At 36.3% G+C, this 21,659-nt stretch overlaps 1 protein-coding gene across 2 annotated transcripts in view; it reads left to right on the plus strand.

Moving 5' to 3' along the window:
- WDR25 (WD repeat domain 25) overlaps positions 1–21,659 on the plus strand; it is a 68,358-nt gene that overhangs the window by 24,966 nt on the left and 21,733 nt on the right. For both annotated transcript variants that reach the window (XR_010883957.1, XM_067294975.1), the window contains exon 4: positions 15,701–15,848. Coding sequence is in view for 1 of the 2 variants with exons in the window: in XM_067294975.1 (XP_067151076.1) it covers positions 15,701–15,848 (148 nt within the window). In the remaining variant the exon portion in view is untranslated. The remainder of the gene's footprint in view (positions 1–15,700; positions 15,849–21,659) is intronic.

Genomic DNA, 21,659 nt, shown 5'->3' on the forward strand with positions numbered 1-21,659 from the left:
CAGCATGGACTTTCTGTAAGTAACTGTTCTTCACTGAGGGAATAGTGAGGAAATAGTCTCTGCAGATTCTCCTTTCATTTCTATGGTGGAACATTTTCCAGATCTTGACAGGGGAAAGAACCCTGCCTTTACAAAGGAGGGAAGTTGCAATAGAAGTATCTCCCTTCCTTTTAAGAACATAGGAGAAGCACTGGGAAAACTTGCATAATCCTAAATGCTAGCTGTCTGCTAAAATAAAAGTCAAAAGAAGGATCAGTGTGTTCAGGCACTATCTTGATCTCATTACATCAAGAATTTATACTGCAAACTGCTGTAATTATCTAGCAAGTCTTTAAAATGATACATGTAATATAAAAGATTCCAACAAATATGGGTGAGTGCAGAAGGCACTGTTGCATTTCAAAAGCCTATCAAAAAGCCTAATTTACCTAATGTTTTTAAATGAGAAGGTGAAAAAGGAAACTGTTTCAGGAGAACTTTGTTAATGATAATATTCTGTCTTCAGGGAAGGAAACTGATGGAACTGGGAAGATTTTGCTCAGCAGTATACGGCCCCCCCCCCCCAAACTAATAAAATAAAAATGAACATGTCTGTTTTCTCTCCGGTATCTTTTATCCTGCAAGGAAATGTTATGAACTACACAATGATTCAGTGTTTTGAGCAGTGTTAATGTGCCTCTTCATTGTGCACTTCCCTGAAAAAAAAAAAATTTTTTTAACAGTGAAATTGCCTTGCTGGGATTGTCTTAATCTTTATTTTTTTTGGGGGGGGGGGGTGGGGGGCAGGGGGAAATCTGTGCTACTAGGATTGTTCTTTAAAAAATAATATATATATATATATATATCTTACTGTCTTTGAAATTGATTCTTTTTGTCACTTTTAAAGTATGCTACATCTTCCCCTGTGGTACTAAAAATTGAATGCATGTTCTAAACCCGTGACCCAGCCCTGTAAATAACCATCTTTTTCTGCTACACACACTGTACATAGATAAAATTTTGTGTCATTAAAGCTTTAAAAAATAAATAAATAAAGGCTGAGTCATATCTTAACTAGATGGCATGTTCCCTGGAAATGGTGCATTAAATTGAACTGAAGCCAGATGATCAGTGACTGATATGATACCCATTTAAAAATAATTCACGCAAAAAATTGTAGACTGGTTTTATTTTCAAGTTAATATTGGAGTAGTCCAGTCACTCAACACATTGAATATTTGGTCCCTATCTCCTTAAAAATGCTTTAAAGTTTCATTTTAAAAATATCTTTTAAAAGGCTACTTCAAATTTACAAGCCTTCTCCTAAAAATTCATCAAAGATGTTAAGAATTAAAATAGACATTGATCCTTCAAAAGTATTATGATGTTTAAAAAAGATAGAATACTGTTTTATCTTGTCCTTTAATAGTGGTATTTAAATACTAAGCATGCATAACTTGTTATGGGATACACTTTCATTTGTAGAAACTAGATTCTCTGTGTATATTATTTTATGATACTGTTGTTACTATCTGAACTCATGATTAATTTTAAGGGTAGAAGTGATTCTAGTTATTCCCTTTATTGTTTAAAAAGTGTGTGTATATATACATGTCCAATTTCTCGCGTTTGAAACATATTTGTTTTGTTGGCTGGGAAAAAATTCTTTTAGAAAAAAGTGTGAAATAGTTTCTTCCTATGACAAGATGTGCAGGTTCCAAGTCATGCTCCATCCTCCCCTTCAGCTCATAGTTACTGTAGTTGAAAATCAACTATTGTTGAAATTGGTAGTTTTATTTATTTTGGTGAGACACTTGAAGCTTAAGTACCTTTATAACAAATTATAGGCCAAAGCTTGCACAGGAGCAATCATATAATTTAAATAAAACAATGGTAGTTTAATAAGTTCCATTTAATAGGTAGTAGTAGTGTTTTGAGCCTGTGATTACTGAATCCTTGAGTGCATGGATTAGTCTAAGGGATCTATAAAATTAATTAAGAAAAGCAAGTTACTTGACAGCTGACTTAAGGTAGTTGCATACTCTGCATCTCCCCTGGGGAGTTCTTACTGTTCTGCAAACTGAAACAGATTGAAAAGAACACTTTTTTTTTTTTTTCCTATTTCCAGAGAAAAAGAGGTGGTGTTGTTAAGGAGTGATAAGAATCACATTCTCTTAAAGTACCCTTCTAAAAGTGTATGTAGTAGCAAAATGCCTAGTTATTGTTTCTCTAACCTCCTCTTACGACTAGTTTTTCTTTCAGCCTGTAGCGCTGCTTCCGCGGGAAGGTTCTGCCTGATGGGTGTTGTGCGACGAGGGCTCGTGTTGTGATGTTACAGCTTGATGGTGCTGTGTCAATGCGTGGTGAAAGGATGCCGCTCCGTGAGCATCGCGTATCGCTGCAGTGTCACAACATGTTGACGCCCAGGCAGCTCACTGTGACTGACGTGTCTCCTGTCTCTGAAGCTACTTCTCAGTCAATTCACTGTAGCAGAGCTACATGGGAATAACTGCCTGGTGAGCCTCATAAGTAGACCTGAAATGGCGAAAGCTTTCTACAGATATGACTGGCTCCAATTTTGAGAGGAATGATCTTTGCTTCGCTTTACCAGAAAATATAGAGAGAATTGAGGCTGAAAGGCAAAGCTATCGTTAGTGTTTAAGGATAAAGAATCAGCATGTACTTAATGAATATAAGAGGCCTTTTGCAATATTTTTCCATATCCAAATGCTTATTAAGTGGATGTAAATATTATGTTGTCTAACTGTTCTTAAATGTACAGTTATATACATGCAATATACATGTGAAAATGCTAATTGCATAATCAGCAGTGTTTTGTGGTGTCAGAATTAGGAGGGTAACTTATAGTAGATGCTATATAACACTGAAAATTCAGGTTTTAATCTCTCAAAGTTAATCTAAAGCTTGCTGTTTAGAGTTTGTTTACCCCCCCCCCCCGACACACACATGAAATTTCCATTGACATTAATGACTTTGGTAAGTGCCAGCGCATTTGAAAATCAGACCACTTGAATTTTAATTCTTTTATATGCAAGTAGAAGATTAATTGAACATACTTTAATTAAAATTGCAAATAGAAGAGCCAAAATGAGGATGCTGTGGTTATTTTGACTTAAAATATCCTTTTTTTGTGAGAATTCTTTTTTAGTTTTCTGTTTTTAATAGACCTTTTTGTGTTCCTCTTTGTTTAAAATGATGGTGTGACTTGTAATGAAGTAGCTTTACTATTGACGTTAAACACTGTAATGGTCTTTTAATGGTACCTTAATGGGATCTCTGAGGACTTGCACTGAAATAATTTTACCTTTTCCTAATTTTACTTCATAATGGACTGTAGCAGTAAAATTCAAGGTCTCCTTAAATATTTCATTGGTTTGTGAAATATATCAAAAACTAAGCTACCATTCTGTCAAATAGAGGAAGTATTACAGAAATTTTTTGTTGTATTTAGTATGTTTTCCATATTTAATGGTGAGACAGACAAAATATTTAATAAGGTACTAGTTGATTTTATAAGATTTTGTCAATATCACTAAATAATAAAAAAGTGTATACTGAATTTGTTTGCCTTCCAATTAGGAATAAGAAAATTTCTCTTGATACATCATTTAGTTCATGTGTCTATGTGACTCTGAAGCTAGATATAATACAAAGATAGATTGTTACATATCTAGAGCTTATGCTACCCTTTGCAAATAGTACGAAAGGAGGTTGCTATTCAACTTTGTTATTTTTGGGTAGCCCCAGGTGTTGGAATGGAAATAGCTCATTATAAATCTGGCACAACTTTAGCTCAACAGGCACATCTACAGATATGTTATAATAAAAATAAAATTTTACAGTGAATTGCAGTGTCATGAAAGCACTCCAGAAGAAATGTTATTGACTAATTTTGAAGTTTTTTTAGCTGGATTTTCATGTAAATGACCTGGCAGGCCAAGATTTTGTCCTGAGCTTGTTCATACTTCAATAGCTCTATTTCAGTTCTCAACGCACCTTTTCTGGGCAGAGATTGTTAATTTTGGGTAAACATCCTTTATAAATAAAAACTAATTCTAATCTGTTACTTAAGTTTATGGATGTAATGGGGCTTATTTCTGAATAGGTCTAGTTTTGTTTTTTTTTTAAATCAAGAGCTTATAAATGATACTCATATTCTGGTGTTTCTTGCTTCAACATTTGTGCATGTGTTAGTGTCTAGGTCAAACGCTGCTAAGTATTTACAAGAAATGTGTATATGTGTGCTATCTAAACAGTTCAGAAAGTGAAGGCCTCCCTGCGAGAAGGTTGTGAGAAGCTGGAGGATTGAACTTGTTTGCCCAGATACTTCATGTTATTAATTGTGCAAGAACATTGAAAACCACCGAAGGGAAATAAATCCTTGTCCTACCTTCCCATGTTATCTTTCTGTGATTCCAGACATGGTAACATCCAAGAAATAGGAATAGGAATTCACTAGTTGCAATGCTCTCTTTACACTTGCCCATTTCCAAATCGAGGGGGAAAAAGGTTATTTCCAGGTAAGAATAATCTGTTCTGTGAAAAATGTAGTACATACAGTTAAACTTTAGCTTTTGATACAATGGCAATGTATAACTTAATTTACAAGTTCTTTAATGGAAATTTCCATGAGATATTCATATCGATCCTGTTCAGTTTCTTACCATTATCTTTTTTTATGTTTTTGTTAAGAACACTAGTTTGACGAGCACTGACTAGATTGTCAGTGACAAGTTGACTAGTTTGTCAGTTTTATGACTTGAAAGATTCCCACGGAAGCTATATTAATTATGCATAGTTGCAAAAATCCAGCCAACCTAAATATTTTAAAACAACTTGTTTTCAGATTCCATTGATTAGATCTTTCTTGTTGTGCTACAGGTTAGTTTTTAGAGTATGCTATGTTTATTCCCAAGAATAGACAGCCAATAAACAAGCTTAGGTCAAGTGTAGTTGTTCTGATTATTAAAGCTTTACCAAAACCACTCCTGTGTTGTATATTAGCAGATGGGCTTTTTTGTTTGTTTGTTTACAGAGTTCTCTCTTAGTTCTCTTGGTTCTCCCCATGCCAGCTGAAAATTTCAATGCTTTTGTCTTAGTCTATTAATGTTTTCTTAAAATAATTTTTAAAAATGTTGCCAACTCAAAATACACTTTTGGTTAAGTTTTTATTTTCCTTTCAATAACAAAAACAGCTGAATGAAGCTCTGTTATCAACTTATGGACTTTTGCTTGGGAAAGAGCTACTGAGTTTCTATGGGAGGGAAAAATAAAATAAAAACATGCCATATAATTGGAAATGTATTTCGTGGGTGTGCTTAGTATTTTACTACTAAGATTTTTAAAACAATGTAACAACTTCTGCCTTTGTCATCTCGGGCTAAGTTAATATTGCCTCTAGCTGGAGTCCACCATTTCTGGTGCAGTTTATTGGAAAGTGATTGTAATATGCAACAGAAATGCATATTGTTTCATAATTGTCATTGTTCATCATGGGTTATTAGGAGCATATAAACAAAACCAAACCCTCAAATCTTCTTCTTCTTAATACAGATTTTAAACATGGAAAAGAGGGGAAAAAAAAAAAAGTCAGGTGCAAGCAGTACTTCACAACAATATTGTAAATGGCAAGAACCTATTTCTGCTACTAATATCAGAGAGCAATTTATTCTGTAAGTCATCTCCTTATTTTAAAGAGAATGTTTTGTGAAAGGCATTAGTCACTGGAGTGATGGTAGCAGAATCTGAACCAATGTGATCTTGTGGCAGACGAAGAAATGAAACGTGGGATGAAAAAAATGATGTTATAGCCATGACTTTCTTGGCTGAAAGCTGCATCTGGTTTGTTGTGTTTAATAGTTTTCTCTGGGCTGCAAGGTGGTTCTATCCTGATTTTCTTATTATTTTTGTAATAGCGTGGCTAGAGCAATGACGTATATTTCAGTTCTTTTACACTGTTTTGCACTTGAATATGATAATCTAGGCATTCTCGATATGCATATGATTGTCCAAAGTTTAAGCATTTTATAAAGTTCTTGGTGTGTTTGAATTCCTGTCATGGTAGTCTCCACAACTGAATTGCATATTGTATGAAAGCACTGTTTTCATTCATCTTGACTCTTCCATTTTTTTACTCTTGTTTTGAGAGACAGGAGTTTATTAGCTGCAGCTATTAGCATGTGTTTTCATAACTCTTCATAAATAACGATGGTGGCTTCTTTAAAAGTGTTTCTAATAGTTCTTAAAAGATGCAAATAAGTCTATGAACTGGACACCTGAGCTTTTTTATCACCTTGTTCCATTCTGGGTATAGATATTCCTTTTTTCTTCCCTTTTCTTTTTTTAATGTTCTTTTTATTTTCTGTGTATGTTTTCTTTCACATCTCCTTTTCTTATTCCTCTTTGGTCTTTCTCCATTACTTAAACTATTAGTCTTTCAACTTCAACAGTTACTCAAAATATTGTAAACTGATGCAGTTCAAAAGATAAATTGATGAACATTTTGTGGATCAAAGAGAGAAATAGGGTCTATTTGTTTTGTTTTTATTCATTTTCCTAGACCGTACAGAATGTATTTTGCCAAATGCAGAAGGGTTGCCAACAGATCACTTTCAACCAATTCCTTGACCCAACTTACCCTCGGCTTTTACTTAATGTTACTGTATCCGTGCTTCTGTGACTGAGAAACATTCAATCTTGGAGGTCTTTCCATAGGACTTTCATTCGTGTACATTGCTATTAATTAAAAACAGTGACCCTGTTCTTCCAGGTAGTTCAGTTCTGAACTAGGTAGTGATGAGTGCTTATGTTTTGGATTGATTCCTTTATTCCTTTAATTTAACCCAAATGAAAGGCAGTTGTGATTCACTCACCAGCTTCAGTAAGATTTAACTTCACCCATGACGAATTCTTCTGCCTCTTTCTGGTTGTTTCTTTCTAGTCTCTTAGGAGCTAATGCTAAGGCTCCAGATTCATTTCCGCATTGTTTCTTTCCATATGTCTCTGCTGGGCTGCTTGGGAGCTGTAATCATGTCAGTGAGGCCCTGAAGATTAGGCTAGCCGGAGCTTCAGGAAGCAATCTGGCAGTTGCTGGGCTGACTGGATACTTTCTGGAAGTCTTTAAATATATCACTGTGTTTATTTGAAGTTATCATTGAATCGCTGGTAAAAGTGTATTAAAAATATATATTATGGCTTTATATTATTGGCACTGGCAGTGTAACAGTTTAAATACTCTAAAAATGAATTCTATTCTTATCTCAAGTTCAAAACAGGAAAGCTAGTTTTACAGAACTAAAAATACTAGATTTGAAGCAAAGAAAAAAACATCAAAATATATATATGCTAGCCCTGCTTTAGGATTCTTATTTTGTGTGATCTTATCCAAATAAAATTGTTATTTTTAAGTGTGAGATAGTTCTGGAGAGACAGCATTGTGGAAGCTTTCCTTTAACACTGGATGATGTTAATGCACTGATAACCATAGCAGTCATAAAGCTCTTTTCCCTGTCTCCTGAAATTAAATTTATTGCTTGTACTTAAACCCAGCCTTTGCTGAATTTATCAGTATTAAAGATTGTTGACATGTCTTTATAGCCGTGGCTTTATTGTTTGCAAATCAGTTTTCATGCTACTGACCAGCTTCTAATAGTACTGCTAACCAAGTTAGCAGGTAGTCTACTAGTGCAACAACTTTTGAAATGCTTCTGCATGAATAAAACACCCTACAAAATAAGAGCTATCTTAATATCAATGTACTATTCTCTTTTCTTGTAAAGAGAAGATTTTTCACCTCATTGGTTTGATAAATGTGTTTTAAACATTTAGTATTAAACTTTTTGATGAAAAATGAAGTGAGACCTTATGCTAGCTGTCTCAGCTAATTAAATTTATTCCATAGTAGTGAGGGCCATGTTCTTGTAACAAACTATCAAAATGCAAACTCTTAAATATGAAAGGAAGAACAAAGCTGGCTCTTTTTACTGTTCCAATGCATAGGACTAGTGACCGATAAGATAATCGATTCTTTTGGATTGCATCTACTGCAAAAAGGAAGCCACTGGAAATCTGTAAGTGCTTGTTCAAATGATAGTGTTGATATGCACTTCTTGCACTATGTCTAGATTAAGAAAATAGGTGTCATTTAAAATATGTTCCCTAGCACGTTTTTAAACGTTACTGGAGCAGATGTTCCAACACATTTGAAAGTGTTCTAGCTATTTCTAGTGAGCTTTACAGAATTCTGCTGAAAAGCTCTTTATTGGGACACTTGGTTTGCACATTGAACTGATATGTCCAAAATGTCAAAAGTCATATTCTGCATAACAATCTGAAAATCTATTTGCATCCTACTTAAGTGTTAATAAACTTACTGGCATACAATTACAGGTTACACACTAAGTCAGGCTTTAGCTCTTAGCTTTTACACAGTTAAACTACATGTTTAGACAGTGCAAAGATAATGATCCATGTTGTACTTTCTTCTGGTTTCATGTAGAATGTTTCATCTATTCAGCAATTACAGTTTTAGAAGTCAGATTTTAATATTTAGCTCACTATGTTATGAAGCCACTAATTGAAACAAAAATGAAGCATTCTAAATTTTCCTCTAGTTTCTGTAGCAATTTATGTTATATCTATGAATGTATCCATTCAAGATCTGTTCTGTTTTAGTATGAATGTTCTGTTGAAATTAACTTGAATCCATCCATTAAAAATAGCTTTCAATTTGTTATACATGCTCCATAAAAATTTCCTTGTTTTGTATTCTCGATGAGCTCTGCTGTAATTCCTTTATGCTTGTGAATTCACGATGTGTACAACTTGATTCCTGATGCTTGCTTCCAACTTCTAATTTAGCACACCTGAATCATTGTTCTTAGGTTCACTGTGCAATTAATGACCATCTGAATAGAGACCCCTTTCTAGAAATATGGCTACTATATTTTCTTTTCTGCCATGTGATTTGCTTGGAGGCAAGCATATTACAGATAACTGTAGAACGACATGTTCAGTTCCCAATTTATCAGTCTTCATATGGTAGACTAGTTTTCACATTAACCTTTATTAATCTATTTGTAATGCCATGAACTTTTTTCTAGGAATTAATCCCTAGTTTGGATGATCAATAAGATAAAAGCCTTTATTCCGTGTCCTGTGAGCTGGCTGATACTACATGGGAGACTCCTGAGTGTTCTTTTGTGGCTGCTCTTTACCTGAACACCAAATGCTAGCCCTCTCCCTGCTTTCTTTTGAGACTTACCAAGGGAACTTTTTATCATCTTCCCCTGCCCAAAGTACTTTATTTTCAGGGACTGTTTTTCTGAAAGCTTTCAGTCAGAAAATGGGATCTGGAAGTATATCATCTATAATAGATCTCTTCTATTATGTTGTTTAGTTGCTTATATCATTTGTGAACTTTTGATGTTGACGGTGAGGAGTTCTGGTTTTATTACCTAATATGCTGGTTGCAGTATTTCGACCATGTTCCTAAACTATATAGAAAGTAAGGAACTTCTGAAAGACCTCTATTTCCAAATATTGTCAAGAACACGAAAGAGACATGGAATTAGAACATGCCTAGGAAAAGGCAGAAAAGGTCACTTTATTAGAGAGATCTCTACTATAATTTTGTCACTTGGCTGTTTGTACCTGCCATTTTGGCCCCTTCTATTAGTCCTATAGATAACTGTGTAATGCACCATACTTTCTATGATATAACAGGAAACGAAAGCAGTCATTGGAAGAGAAATAGAAAGACAATGTTATCCATAGTAAAGTCTGCAATGATAGGAACTAATAATGAAATGTGAACCAGCTTGGCACATTAAAGCCAATTTTAATAAAATCGGAAAAAAAAATGCAATTATTGTTCATGATACCTCAATACTGAAACACAATGAAGAAAATCTTGTTTGCAAATGACAGCTAGTTTCAAATCTTTTAAGTCTTGGCTGTTTATTTCTGCAAAATATTGAAGAATTCATTAATTTACAACTGTAGGTGTAGGAGGATTATACAAACAGTAACTAGTCTATCCTCATTCATGTATCATAGAAAACAGGACTTGAATATGTGGCAAAAAGCAGTATTTTCAGAGGAGCAGGCCAAAATGTGTGCTTTTACCATTTTAGCTTGCCTATTAAAATCCCATCTGACATCACAAGATAAGAGCAACCTCATATTTAATGAGAATTTAAGATTTCACCTAGTAATAACACTGTTTGTAAGGACTGAGTTTAAGGCATGCAACAATACTGAAAACAGTTTCTCTTGGTTAAAATTAATTGAATATAAAGTCTGTCTATCCTCTAGACAGATGCATGATAGCATCTAACTAGTCCTATAATACTTGGTATGCCTGCTAAGGAAGGTGTATATATCAGACTGTATATGTTTAATGAACTGTTTCTCCTGCCCAAGCAATTTTTTGCATACTTAATATGTAAGCCCTTACTCCATGTAGGAGATGAGAATCTGTTTTAAAGGTTTATATTACTAGGTATTCTTGGAGCTCAGCAGCCTTTGGTATTTAAAATACAACTTTCTAAATAATTCTAAGATGTTGATATCATTAAAAAAGATCTTACTTTGAGGTTAAAGCTGTATTTGTTATAATAGTGACATTTTAAATTATAGCGTTACAGCCTTTGGTTTCAGCCTCAGGCTGTTCTTGGATACAAAATCCTTTTCCTGGGCTCATATTTAGATGCCATTCAGGAAGAATGAATTTGGGATCTTCTGGAGAAAATGAACTCTGAAGATCTATCTCACTTTGTGTTGTTTGCAAATTCTGCTCATTCGTCTGCTTCCATGTCTCCTGTCAATTCTATAATTTGTAAGATCTTGCGCTATGCTAGCCACTGTAGTATCACAGGACCTTTCAGCAGGACAGAAAGTTATTAATAACATACAAACTTTTTCTTGTTCTCCCTTCGTCTTTGAGAGAAACATGTGCACACTGGTACGTGTGTTTACATTTGTTTCTTCTTTAATTCATGTTCTTGTTTGGTAGGGAAGGAATGATCAACAACAATCATTGAATTGGAATGAGAAGATTTTAATGGCTTTAATTCCTAGGGAACTTTTTACCATTATCTTGTAATGGCCCTGTAAAAATTTTCTTCTGGCACATAACTCCACTGCCTATGTTATAACCTAATTCCATATACCTTGCAGAGTTGCCGTTGCTGCTAAACCAGTTGATTACTGTCTGCTAATTTTTTTAACCTGAGTAATTTGGAGAACGTACTTCCAGGTATAGGCATCATGTTGGATGCTCTTTGGGGAAATGGAGTACTTCATCAGCTCTGCTAGTTCCATGTAGTCTTTCAGAACTTCATTCTAGGCTTACTGTTCAATCCTATTTTGAGCCAGTATATGAAAAAAGCAAAGCAAAAAAAGACTAGAAAAAATAATTTCCACATAAGTTATTCCACAACTCTCTCGAACTCTCCCTCCAGCCGTGGTTTTCCCTTATTATGATAAAGCAGTAGAAATACCATTATACCACACAAGCTGAGAACTACTTGAGAGATGCTCTGAGAATGCAGACTTGATGGCTTCTTTGTGGTGACCCTTTAGGATGTGAAGTATCTTTCCTGGGTAATGAAATACAATAGATTGTCCATTTGTAGGCGTAGACAGTTAACAGGCTCTATCGCTTGTAGGCACAGAACAGTGTTTGTAGCTTGAGAAAGACACATTCTTTTACCTTGGTGCCTTCATAGTTCCCACTTCCTCGTAATTTATTATTTGTGTGGAAAGTGCATAGCTTGTTCTTTAGCTGTCTTGTTTTCAGTTCTATACACCCATTTTTGTTTCTTGTTATTTGTTGCTTAACTTTACATGACCTTTTACAGGCATGCCTATATCTCTCTAAGCGACTGCAGAGGAGCTAACTGTAAATATCAAACACCACTTCTTGCAACAGCAGGTAAAGCTTCCCTTTTCCTGTGGAAGATGAATATTGAAATTTAAAACTTTTTTTCTGGGAATGCTTTGCACCATATCCTCTATATAGCAGGGTGCACAGTAACACAGCAAAGCTGCACTGAGCTAAAGTCACCAGATCAGAGGCTTGAAGGAAAATCCCAGACAGCTCACAGGGAACTGCAGCTGGGGTTGAATGCCCCTGGATGAACCTTGCAGAGCATTGTCACTATGCAGCAATGCAGGGTTTGATGTGCTCTGCTGCTGTCTTGTGCGAGTTCTCCTTGCATTAAGCTGTGAAGCCACAGCAGAAGGAGAACCTATCAGCATTATTTAAAAGCACATTTGTGGGCTCCAGTGAATCTGCATTGAACCATCTCTTGAGATGCAAGTGTGTCCAAACTCCTCTGTTCTGAGCAGACTGTTTGTATTGGGCATAAATTGTTGGGTTTGGTAGCAGGAGCTGCGGGGGTGTCCTGGGTGGCAGGAAGTCATGAACAGCCTTGGGCTTGTCACAGCTGGTTCCAGTTGGCTCTGAAACAGGTGAAAAACAACCCAGTGCATGCCAAAACCTCAGCCAGTCCGAGGAGCACCTGGCACCTCTGCTCAAACATTTAAGAGAGTGGCAGCTGCTAGGGGCAGGAGGTAAAAAGGGGGCATGGAAGGAGATACATGAGAGGAGACAGGAGGGCACACAAAAGGAGATATGTGAGATACCTGGAGAGATGCATTTGGAGAACAGGGAGGAGACACATGGAAGGGGAGCACTGGAGACATGGGTGGAGGTGCTGTCTTGGAAGGAGATGCACCATACCAGAGAAGGTCTGCCTCTGAGACACCACAGCCTGTGGGTGATGTGCACTGCGGCAGGACTAGCCCTGAGGGACCACAGCCCATGGGTCACCTGTGCTGGGGCAGGGACAGCCCTGAGGGACCACAGCCTGTGGAGGACCCATGCCAGAGCAGAGGAGCAGTAAGAAGGAAGGAGGCAGTGGAGGACAAGAGTAGGAAGCCAGGAGCAGCAGGAAGAAACCCCGAGGCAGTGACCCCAACCTCCTGTGCCACCCATCATCTCACCGAAGGGATTAGGAGGGTGTGAGTGTAATGTGCAGCAAAAATGAGGGAAACAGGCTAGGAGGGGGGAGGAGAGGTGTTTGCCTGAAGTTGAGCCTGGGGAAAGGTTTCCCTAAGTGTTTGTTTAATTGTCGGGATTTTCTTCTTTTCTTCTCTCTCTCTCTTTTTTTTCTCTCAACACCTGAATCAGTAATTTAATTTATTGTCAATTAACATAAACTTTTAATTAAGTGAGATTTCCTGAGTTGAGGCTATTTTGCCTGCAACACTGCCCTAATTCTCGAAGGCGTTCCAGTGCAGCCATTGCCTGAGTGAAAAGAGCCGATGGAAAGTGTAACAGTAGAGATGTGTGGTATTTAATAAATTTTCCTGTATGCTTAGTTGGTTGTCTCATCGTTATGAGTAAATCATTTGTTCCTCCTCACAAAATGGAGGAAAATATACAGCATTAGGCATGCACTCTTTTCCACTTATGCAGCTATTTTTAATCAAGGTGGAACTAAGCAGCACTGTTGAACTTGCTTTACTTTATCCTTCATGTGAAAATTGGGTTTTCATACTTAATCACTAAAACATGACAGAAAAAAATATCTGAAGCATGTACCACCTGTTTTTCCTTTCATCTTGATTCATTCATTAACTTCCTCATATTAAAAGCCCTCCAAGACACAATTAACCCTTTTTTAATACTGTGAAGCTTGAAATGATCATTAAAACTCATTAAAGCTGAGAAACTTATTTTCAAAGGCACTTTAATATTAATTTTTCCTGATTTCTTTTCTTGTGGTTAGGGTGGAATACTTAGGATATAGCCATCATGGTTACAGTGTTAACTAGCTATTCAAGTAATTAACAATAATTGGTTGCTTAGCATTGCAGAACTACAATCTGCTTTAGATACCTTGAAATAATTTTCTATAATGAATGTTGCCTTCTGAGTGTGGGCTATTCTACTAATGATGATGTCAGCAAGTCCTTCTTGTCCAGCAAGAAAAAAATCTAATTGAGGATAAAACCCATCACTAGAAGGCTTGGGTGTTTTTTCTCTCCACCTTCTCTTGCGTTATGGATTGTGCTGTTGCGACAAGAAAGCAAACACTTAGGTTTTCTAATTGATTGAATTACTCTTGTTTTTAATGTCTTTTAAAATGTACAGACATGTAGTCAATTGTATATTAACACTGACTTCAGTGCTGTTGCATAGGCATAAGTGAAGGCTGAATTTGGTCTCATTTAAAAATAAATAAATCTATTTTTTGGGGTTCTGTAAATTACCTAGCCTACTGCAGGCATTATATAAGCAATAGTCTTAGAATTTAGTTGCTGATTAGAACAGAGAAAACTCAGAAAAGCTTCCAAGCTCATAAGCAGTGTTGTTTGAAAAGCACATCTTTGCAGGATGAAAATGGTGGTGACTAATCACTAAGGTTTAGAAATGCAGTGGTGACTTTAAAGAAATGAACTGCCTAAGTTTTTAGTTTGACTGGAAATGCAGTCAAACTGTCATGAAACATCATTAAACTGTTGCCTGACTTGTACTGCTGATATTAGCAATAAAAAAACTGGGGTTTACAAGTATGATCGGAGTATTTAGTATAAATTTTATTAGGCAAGCTCAGTTAACAGATGTAATAGTGTATTATACAATCATAAGATATTTTATAATTAGCTTCTATTGAAGCAGAATATTAATAGGGGAAATAGTTTTGATAGCTTAGATCCACTATGCTCACTTCTGTGAGGTAATTTCTGTGGGTCATTTGTTGCTTAAATTTTAATTTTGTCTTAAAGCTGTGACTAAAGGAGCACTGCGACAGAATGTGCTTTTGATTATTGTGAACCAGATTTGGTAACTGAAATTGCAATTAAAACTATTTTTTTCCATTTTCTAAATGGTGATTTTGAAAACAATTGCCTTTCTCTCTTTAAAATAATGAACTATTTGGACTATTTGTGTTCTGAAAACACTAGTTCTTATATTCTTATCTCCTTATCTTTCTTAAAAATTTTAGATAATCAGTAGAATGAGCTTTTCAGAAGCACTCAGTATCACTCTATCCAAAAGAAGCTAAAAAGTCAGAGGACTTAAGCCAGTCCTTAGAATTCCCCCTGTAGCTGCATGATGATACTCTTACCTGCCTCCTCAGTGAAGTTAAGGAGTTTTAAAATGGTACTTAAAATTTTAAACTGCAAGTGTGAAAAATATGATAATATCCTCTCTATAGACAGATCTCAAAGCCTGATAATAGCCTGTAAATGGTCAGATCTTAAAGCCGCAGCCTCCTAGGCTTCCTTTTATTCTTTGGAAAGCAAAATCTGATAGAGGCAAATATTTTGGAAGAAAGAAGTGTTAATGAGAAAGTGTATTCAGGTATATCCATACGCAGAGATAGGAGGGAAATATAAATGGGAAAATATAACATGAATTGCTACTGAGAACAATTTAGACATTTCAAGAAACAATACAAGTGATATGAAGATATATTACTACTGATTTCTACCTCATTAATAAAATACCTTTATTCCAATGGACCATGCAACTATTCCAAACAAATATTTACAGCTTAGCGGATATGAATTTGGAATGCAAAGTTATCTCAACTAAAACCATTTGCTGTAATTATTTTTCAGTAGATTGGAAACAAATAATGTGATTCTTTTTGATTAAAATTATTCTTATCCTTTTTTTTTTAAGGTGTGGGATGCTGTAGATGCAGGCTGCTGTCTAAAAACATATTCCTGTCACTACTGTGCTGTTCGAGCTGCCCAGTGGTCATCTTGTGGAAGAAGAATTCTCAGTGGGGGCTTTGATTCCATGCTTCATTTAACAGATGTTGAAACAGGTAAACATCATATATGGGTACATTTTGGCCCTATTTGTTATGTTTTTTGAGTACAGCTAACTTTGGAGCTTGTTAACCTTATTCTTTCTTCTGAAAATAAAGATAAATTCTCCACAGCTCAAAGTCAGAATTCCTGAAATATGTCCTCACTAAAAAATAACATGGCAATTTAGAATAGTTTAAGGTATTGAAAAAGTACAGAATATCTTTACCTTCATTATCACATGTGATTGTCTGACGTTGCACAAATGAACAGTCTGAAACAAAATCTTGCATATTTTTTATTTGCCCGACACTATCGTGAACATTCATTAAGGTGTTTGAAGAGCCTCTTAAGGTTGACTTCAATAACACTTATACATAAGATTAGTTTAAGCATAGACTTGTACCTTATCCATTCATTAGGTTTTAAGTTTGTACCTATAAGTGAATTTCTTTTGCTGAATAGGAGATTAATTAGGAGTATAGAAGCTTAAATTTTGACATGAAATCTTGAGGCTGAATCTGTGTTGTTTTAATGCAGTCTTGGATTTGATTTGGAATTTGATTGTTGCGCCCTTAACAAGTAATTTCCTAGGTGCTGTATTTTCTCATGTCTCCTTAACAAACCAAAGTGATTCTATCAGCTATATTTCTCCTATCTTTTACGTATGTTATCAGCATTGATACAGTGGCATTCATTGGGGTTGTATGTAATAGGTCACGTCTGTGTGTGTATAAATGCAGGATAAGGCCTAAAATTGTCAACTGAAGAGATACAATCTTATCTTTTGTACTTAATTTATTTTTAAATTTTTAAATGTGCAGTTTTGTATGTAAAAAAACTATGAAAGAATTCCTTACAAAAACTACAAGTATTTTTTTGTCTAGGAGTGTTTTCTATTCTGTAAAATAGAGAACTGTTATATGTAAGTATCTGGAGAGCCTCATCAAATTAAATGGGAAAGCGTCAAAGGAAACTTGTGAACGTTGTTTGTACCAAAAACAAGTTCTTTTTCATGTTTTAGGAATTGATTTTTTTTCTTCAATGTTTGTCATTCCATAGGACTTTAAAATCAAAGATGGCTGCAAGGGAGCTATTATAATTAGAGAATGTAAAACACGTGGCATGTGTTTTATGGAATATTATTATGGAATAATATTAATTATTAATATCAAATATTAAGTTATGGAATATTGATGGTTTTGGAATATTCCAGCTTTATAACAATGAAAAAAGCTTTAGGTATCTGGAATAGTAGTACCATGTGAGGTTACTATAGCAAGACATTAATTTTATAGACTTTGTCTTTTATTTTCAGTCTCACTGCAGCAATCTTCTCATTTATATTTTCATATAAAAAAAGATCTTACTAATGCAAATGAATTTAATTTTGAGTGCAGTGCTCACAAATTATAAACAGAATAGTTATTATCGTTAGTGGGATTTATAACAGTAGAATACATTTTTTGTGCCCAAGTTGTTTGAATAGATTATCAGTGTCTGTAGGGAAAATCTCATTTTATAAAATTCTAGAACAAATTCCAAAGATATAGAATTCCATTCATATATTTTAATTTTGAAAATATTTTTGAGTTAACTATCCAGTAATGGAATAGTCTTTTGGATTAGATTACCTTTAGTGTTTCATTTGCTAGTCTAGTGTTTCAGACACAGGCAACAGTATCTGTAAATAAATAAATAAATAAAAATAATAAATAAATAAATAATGTTTACCAAGTCTGACTTTTGAGTTATCTAGTATTCCTAACTACTTACATAAACTGTATGTGTAAGGGCAAAATGAATACTTAACAATTCTTGAGAGTACTAGATATTCATTATTGCCCTATTTCAAGGGCAGAGGATTTCTTGGAGCTCCTGTGAATTGTGGTTGTAATGTTGATATTTGGACCAGACTTTCAGTGTTACAAACCTTATTTGGAAAAATGTGATATGAATGATAGAAATTTTATTCTAATTTCATACACTTTCAGCTCAGTTTCTACTTTTTTTTCCCCTGTTGTAAAGTTGCTCTGTGTTTCACACAACTCATTCAATTCTTTCAGAGAAACAAGGCAAGCAGTTTGCTTCTGGAATCCAAATCAAGCTGATATAAAAAGCCTCATTTCCATTTGAAAAACACTAAGGCGGCTATAAGATTTTGATTTACATTAGTTCACAGAATCATTCGTTCCTTCTCACTCTTCATCAGTGCTGAGATTATTTCTTCTTTGATTAACTTCAGATAGATGTTAGAACTGTTCCTTCACAAAGGAGACTTTTTTGGGGCTTTGGCCTTAACTACTTTTCATTGCTAGACTGAAATAACTACCACTGTGTTTAAACGCAGTAAGTGCATATGCCGATGGGATTTTATAAACAATAATACTGTCTTCAGTGAGTACTTTGGCTCTACGCTCTTGTCTCTTGCTCTTATTCTGTTTCAAAATTTTTTCTAGTCATGTTTACTGAACTCTAATCTTTCTCATCCTTGTTTTCAGTGTAGTTCTTATGTTATATCTGTGTTGTAGCAATTGTTACATCTCCTCTGCCAAAATAAACCTAATAGTATGAAGAAAATTACTTTTAAAAGTTTCAGAATGGTTGCAAATGCAGCTTAGTACATGCAGCATTGTTTAACTGTTCAGTTCTTTTTTGTTGTTTTGAGTTGTTTTTCTGTTAGGAACATAGCTGCTGCCTTATTAAATCAAAACTGTAGTCTAGCTAATTGTTTGTTCTGCATCTGATGACAGCTAGTTACAAGATTCTTCAAAGGAAAGTGTAAGCCTTGTTGCTACAAGGAGTGCTAGAATAAATTCTCCATGAAATTTTGTTCTGAAGAATGGACTTAAGTGTGGGTAACCCTCTTCCTTGGATGTTGCCTTGTCTTGTGTGACTTTTTTTTTTTTTAACTCTTTATGATTTGAATGATATCAGAAGCTAGACTTCAGCAAGGCTTTTGACACTGTCTTCCATAGCATCCTCATAGACAAGCTCAGGAAGCGTGGGTTAGATGAGTGGACAGTGAGGTGGATTGAGAACTGGCTGAATGGCAGAGCTCAGAGAGTTGTGATCAGTGGCACAGAGTCTAGTTGGAGGCCTGTAGCTAGCGGTGTCCCCCAGGGGTCAGTACTGGGTCCAGTCTTGTTCAACTTCTTCATCAATGACCTGGATGAAGGGACAGAGTGCACCCTCAGCAAGTTTGCTGACGATACAAAACTGGGAGGAGTGGCTGATACGCCAGAGGGCTGTGCTGCCATTCAAAGAGACTTGGACAGGCTGGAGAGGTGGGCGGAGAGGAACCTCATGAAGTTCAACAAAGGCAAGTGCAGGGTCCTGCACCTGGGGAGGAACAACCCCATGCACCAGTACAGGTTGGGGGTTGACCTGCTGGAAAGCAGCTCTGCCGAGAAGGACCTGGGAGTGCTGGTGGACACCAAGTTAAGCATGAGGCAGCAATGTGCCCTTGTGGCCAAGAAGGCCAATGGTATCGTGGGGTGCATCAGGAAGAGTGTTGCCAGCAGGTCGAGGGAGGTGATCCTCCCCCTCTACTCAGCCCTGGTGAGGCCACATCTGGAGTACTGCGTCCAGTTCTGGGCTCCCCAGTACAAGAGGGATGTGGCACTACTGGAGCAAGTCCAGCGAAGGGCCACAAAGATGATTAGGGGACTGGAGCATCTCTCTTATGAGGAAAGGCTGAGAGAGCTGGGCCTGTTTAGCCTGGAGAAGAGAAGGCTGAGAGGAGATCTTATCAACGTGTACAAGTATCTGAAGGGAGGGTGTCAAGAGGATGGGACCAGACTCTTTTCAGTGGTGCCCAGGGACAGGACGCGAGGCAACGGGCACAAACTGAAACACAGACACTTCCATCTGAACATGAGGAAATACTTTTTCACTGTGAGGGTGACAGAGCACTGGAACAGGTTGCCCCGAGAGGTGGTGGAGTCTCCTTCTCTGGAGATATTCAAAACGCGCCTGGATGCAATCCTGTGCAATGTGCTCTAGGTGACCCTGCTTGAGCAGGGGGGTTGGACTAGATGATCTCCAGAGGTCCCTTCCAACCTCAGCGATTCTGTGATTCTGTGAGAAGCAAACACTGAAATCTCATCATTAGTCAGCAAAAATAGTTTGGTGTGTTTTTTCAGTCTAACCTGAATTTGTTGGCAGAGAAATCCTGATGCCAAGGGAGAAGACGTATCCATGCAAGCCTAGCCTGCAGTTTTATACAATCAAACTTCTTCCCCTTGTCCTCTTTATTTAATGAAAGTTCTGGATAGCTGAGAGATGGAAGATACTACAAGCTGGAAAAATGGGCTGACAGGAACCTCCTGAAGTTCATCAAGGGCAATTGTGAAGTCCTGCGTCTGGGATGGAATAATGCTGTGCAACAGAACAGGGTGGAGCCAAACTGGCTAGAAAGCAGCTTTGCAGAAAAACACATGAGGGTCCCAGTGTTAAATATGAATCAGCAGTGTGCCCTTGCAGCAAAGAAGGCCAACTGCATCCTGGTCTGTGTTAGCAAGTGTGTAGCCAGTATATAGAGAAGACAGAGCCAGGCTCTTCTCAGAGATGCACAGTGAAAGGATGAGAGGCGGCAGGCACAAGTTAGAACACAGGAAACTTTGGCTCAGCTTCAGGGTGATCAAACACTGAAATAGACTGTCCAGAGAGACTGGAGTCTCCATACTTGGAGGTATTCACAACTCAGGTGGACAGGTCCCTGAGTAACCTGCTGTAACCGGACCTGCTTTGAGTAGGGGAGTGGACTACATGACCTCTGGAGGCCCCTGCCAACCTACATGATTCTGTGATGCTGTGGTGAAGAATATGGAAAGAAAAGAACTCAAACAATTGAGGTAGAAGGAGTTACCTTGCCCTTGTTTAGTGAGTTTGAGAATATATTCTATTGTTCAGGTCGTCTTTCTTTAAACTCATTTTTTCTAAATATCATCCATTATCATAGCATCAAGATGTTAAGCTAAAGCTCTACACAAATATGGCTTCCTTAGAAAACTGTTGTTATGCATTTGCTGCAGAGTATGGGTCTGATCAAAATATGCATAAATTGCTTAAGGAACTGAAAGTTATTCATATAAGTATTTCTGCGGGTACAGTTAGCATGGCGCAAATTCAGTACTGTAGTATGGGATTTCATAAATGTCTGTAGATCCAAAAAATGCAACTGGGCTGCCTTTTTTACTGTTTCCATCTTTTATCACCTGTCCTTTTTCACCTTTGTCACCTTTTTTGACAACTTGTAAAACTTAAAAAAAAAAAAAAAAAAAAGTAGTATAAAAAGTGCTCACATACCGTCTTTTATCAGACATATTTCAGTCAGCAGATTACATTCTAGTCCAATGAGCTCAAGCAGTATCATTTCCAATACAGTGAAAAGACAACAAAAACGCCCATTCTATATAACATTGCAGAGATTGCTGATTACTGTTTTTTATTGTCCTATTTTATATACATTTTTTCCGTTATAAAAATACAGCTCTTATATACATTTTTTTCCGTTATAAAAATACAGCTCCCCTGTTATAGTCATCTCTAACACTGCGTACTCTCAATCATTTTCTAATAGTGATAGTTTGTTTTGTTTACAGATTTATGATAGCGCTATATTCTGTGACAGCTTGGAGCATTTTATTCAAAGAAAATGTGCTTTTAAAACAATTTTAGATCAAGTACATTTGACATTTAACCTTCTTTTACTTCCAGAGGTAATGGAGATGCTCTGCCTGCTTTGGAAAGGTTATTACATTTTTTAAATTTATTTATAACTATTTTATTTTTGGAATGTGTTTTATGCATCAGTGGATTCTTCA

Source organism: Apteryx mantelli, chromosome 4, assembly GCF_036417845.1.
Source record: "Apteryx mantelli isolate bAptMan1 chromosome 4, bAptMan1.hap1, whole genome shotgun sequence".
NCBI lineage: Eukaryota > Metazoa > Chordata > Aves > Apterygiformes > Apterygidae > Apteryx > Apteryx mantelli.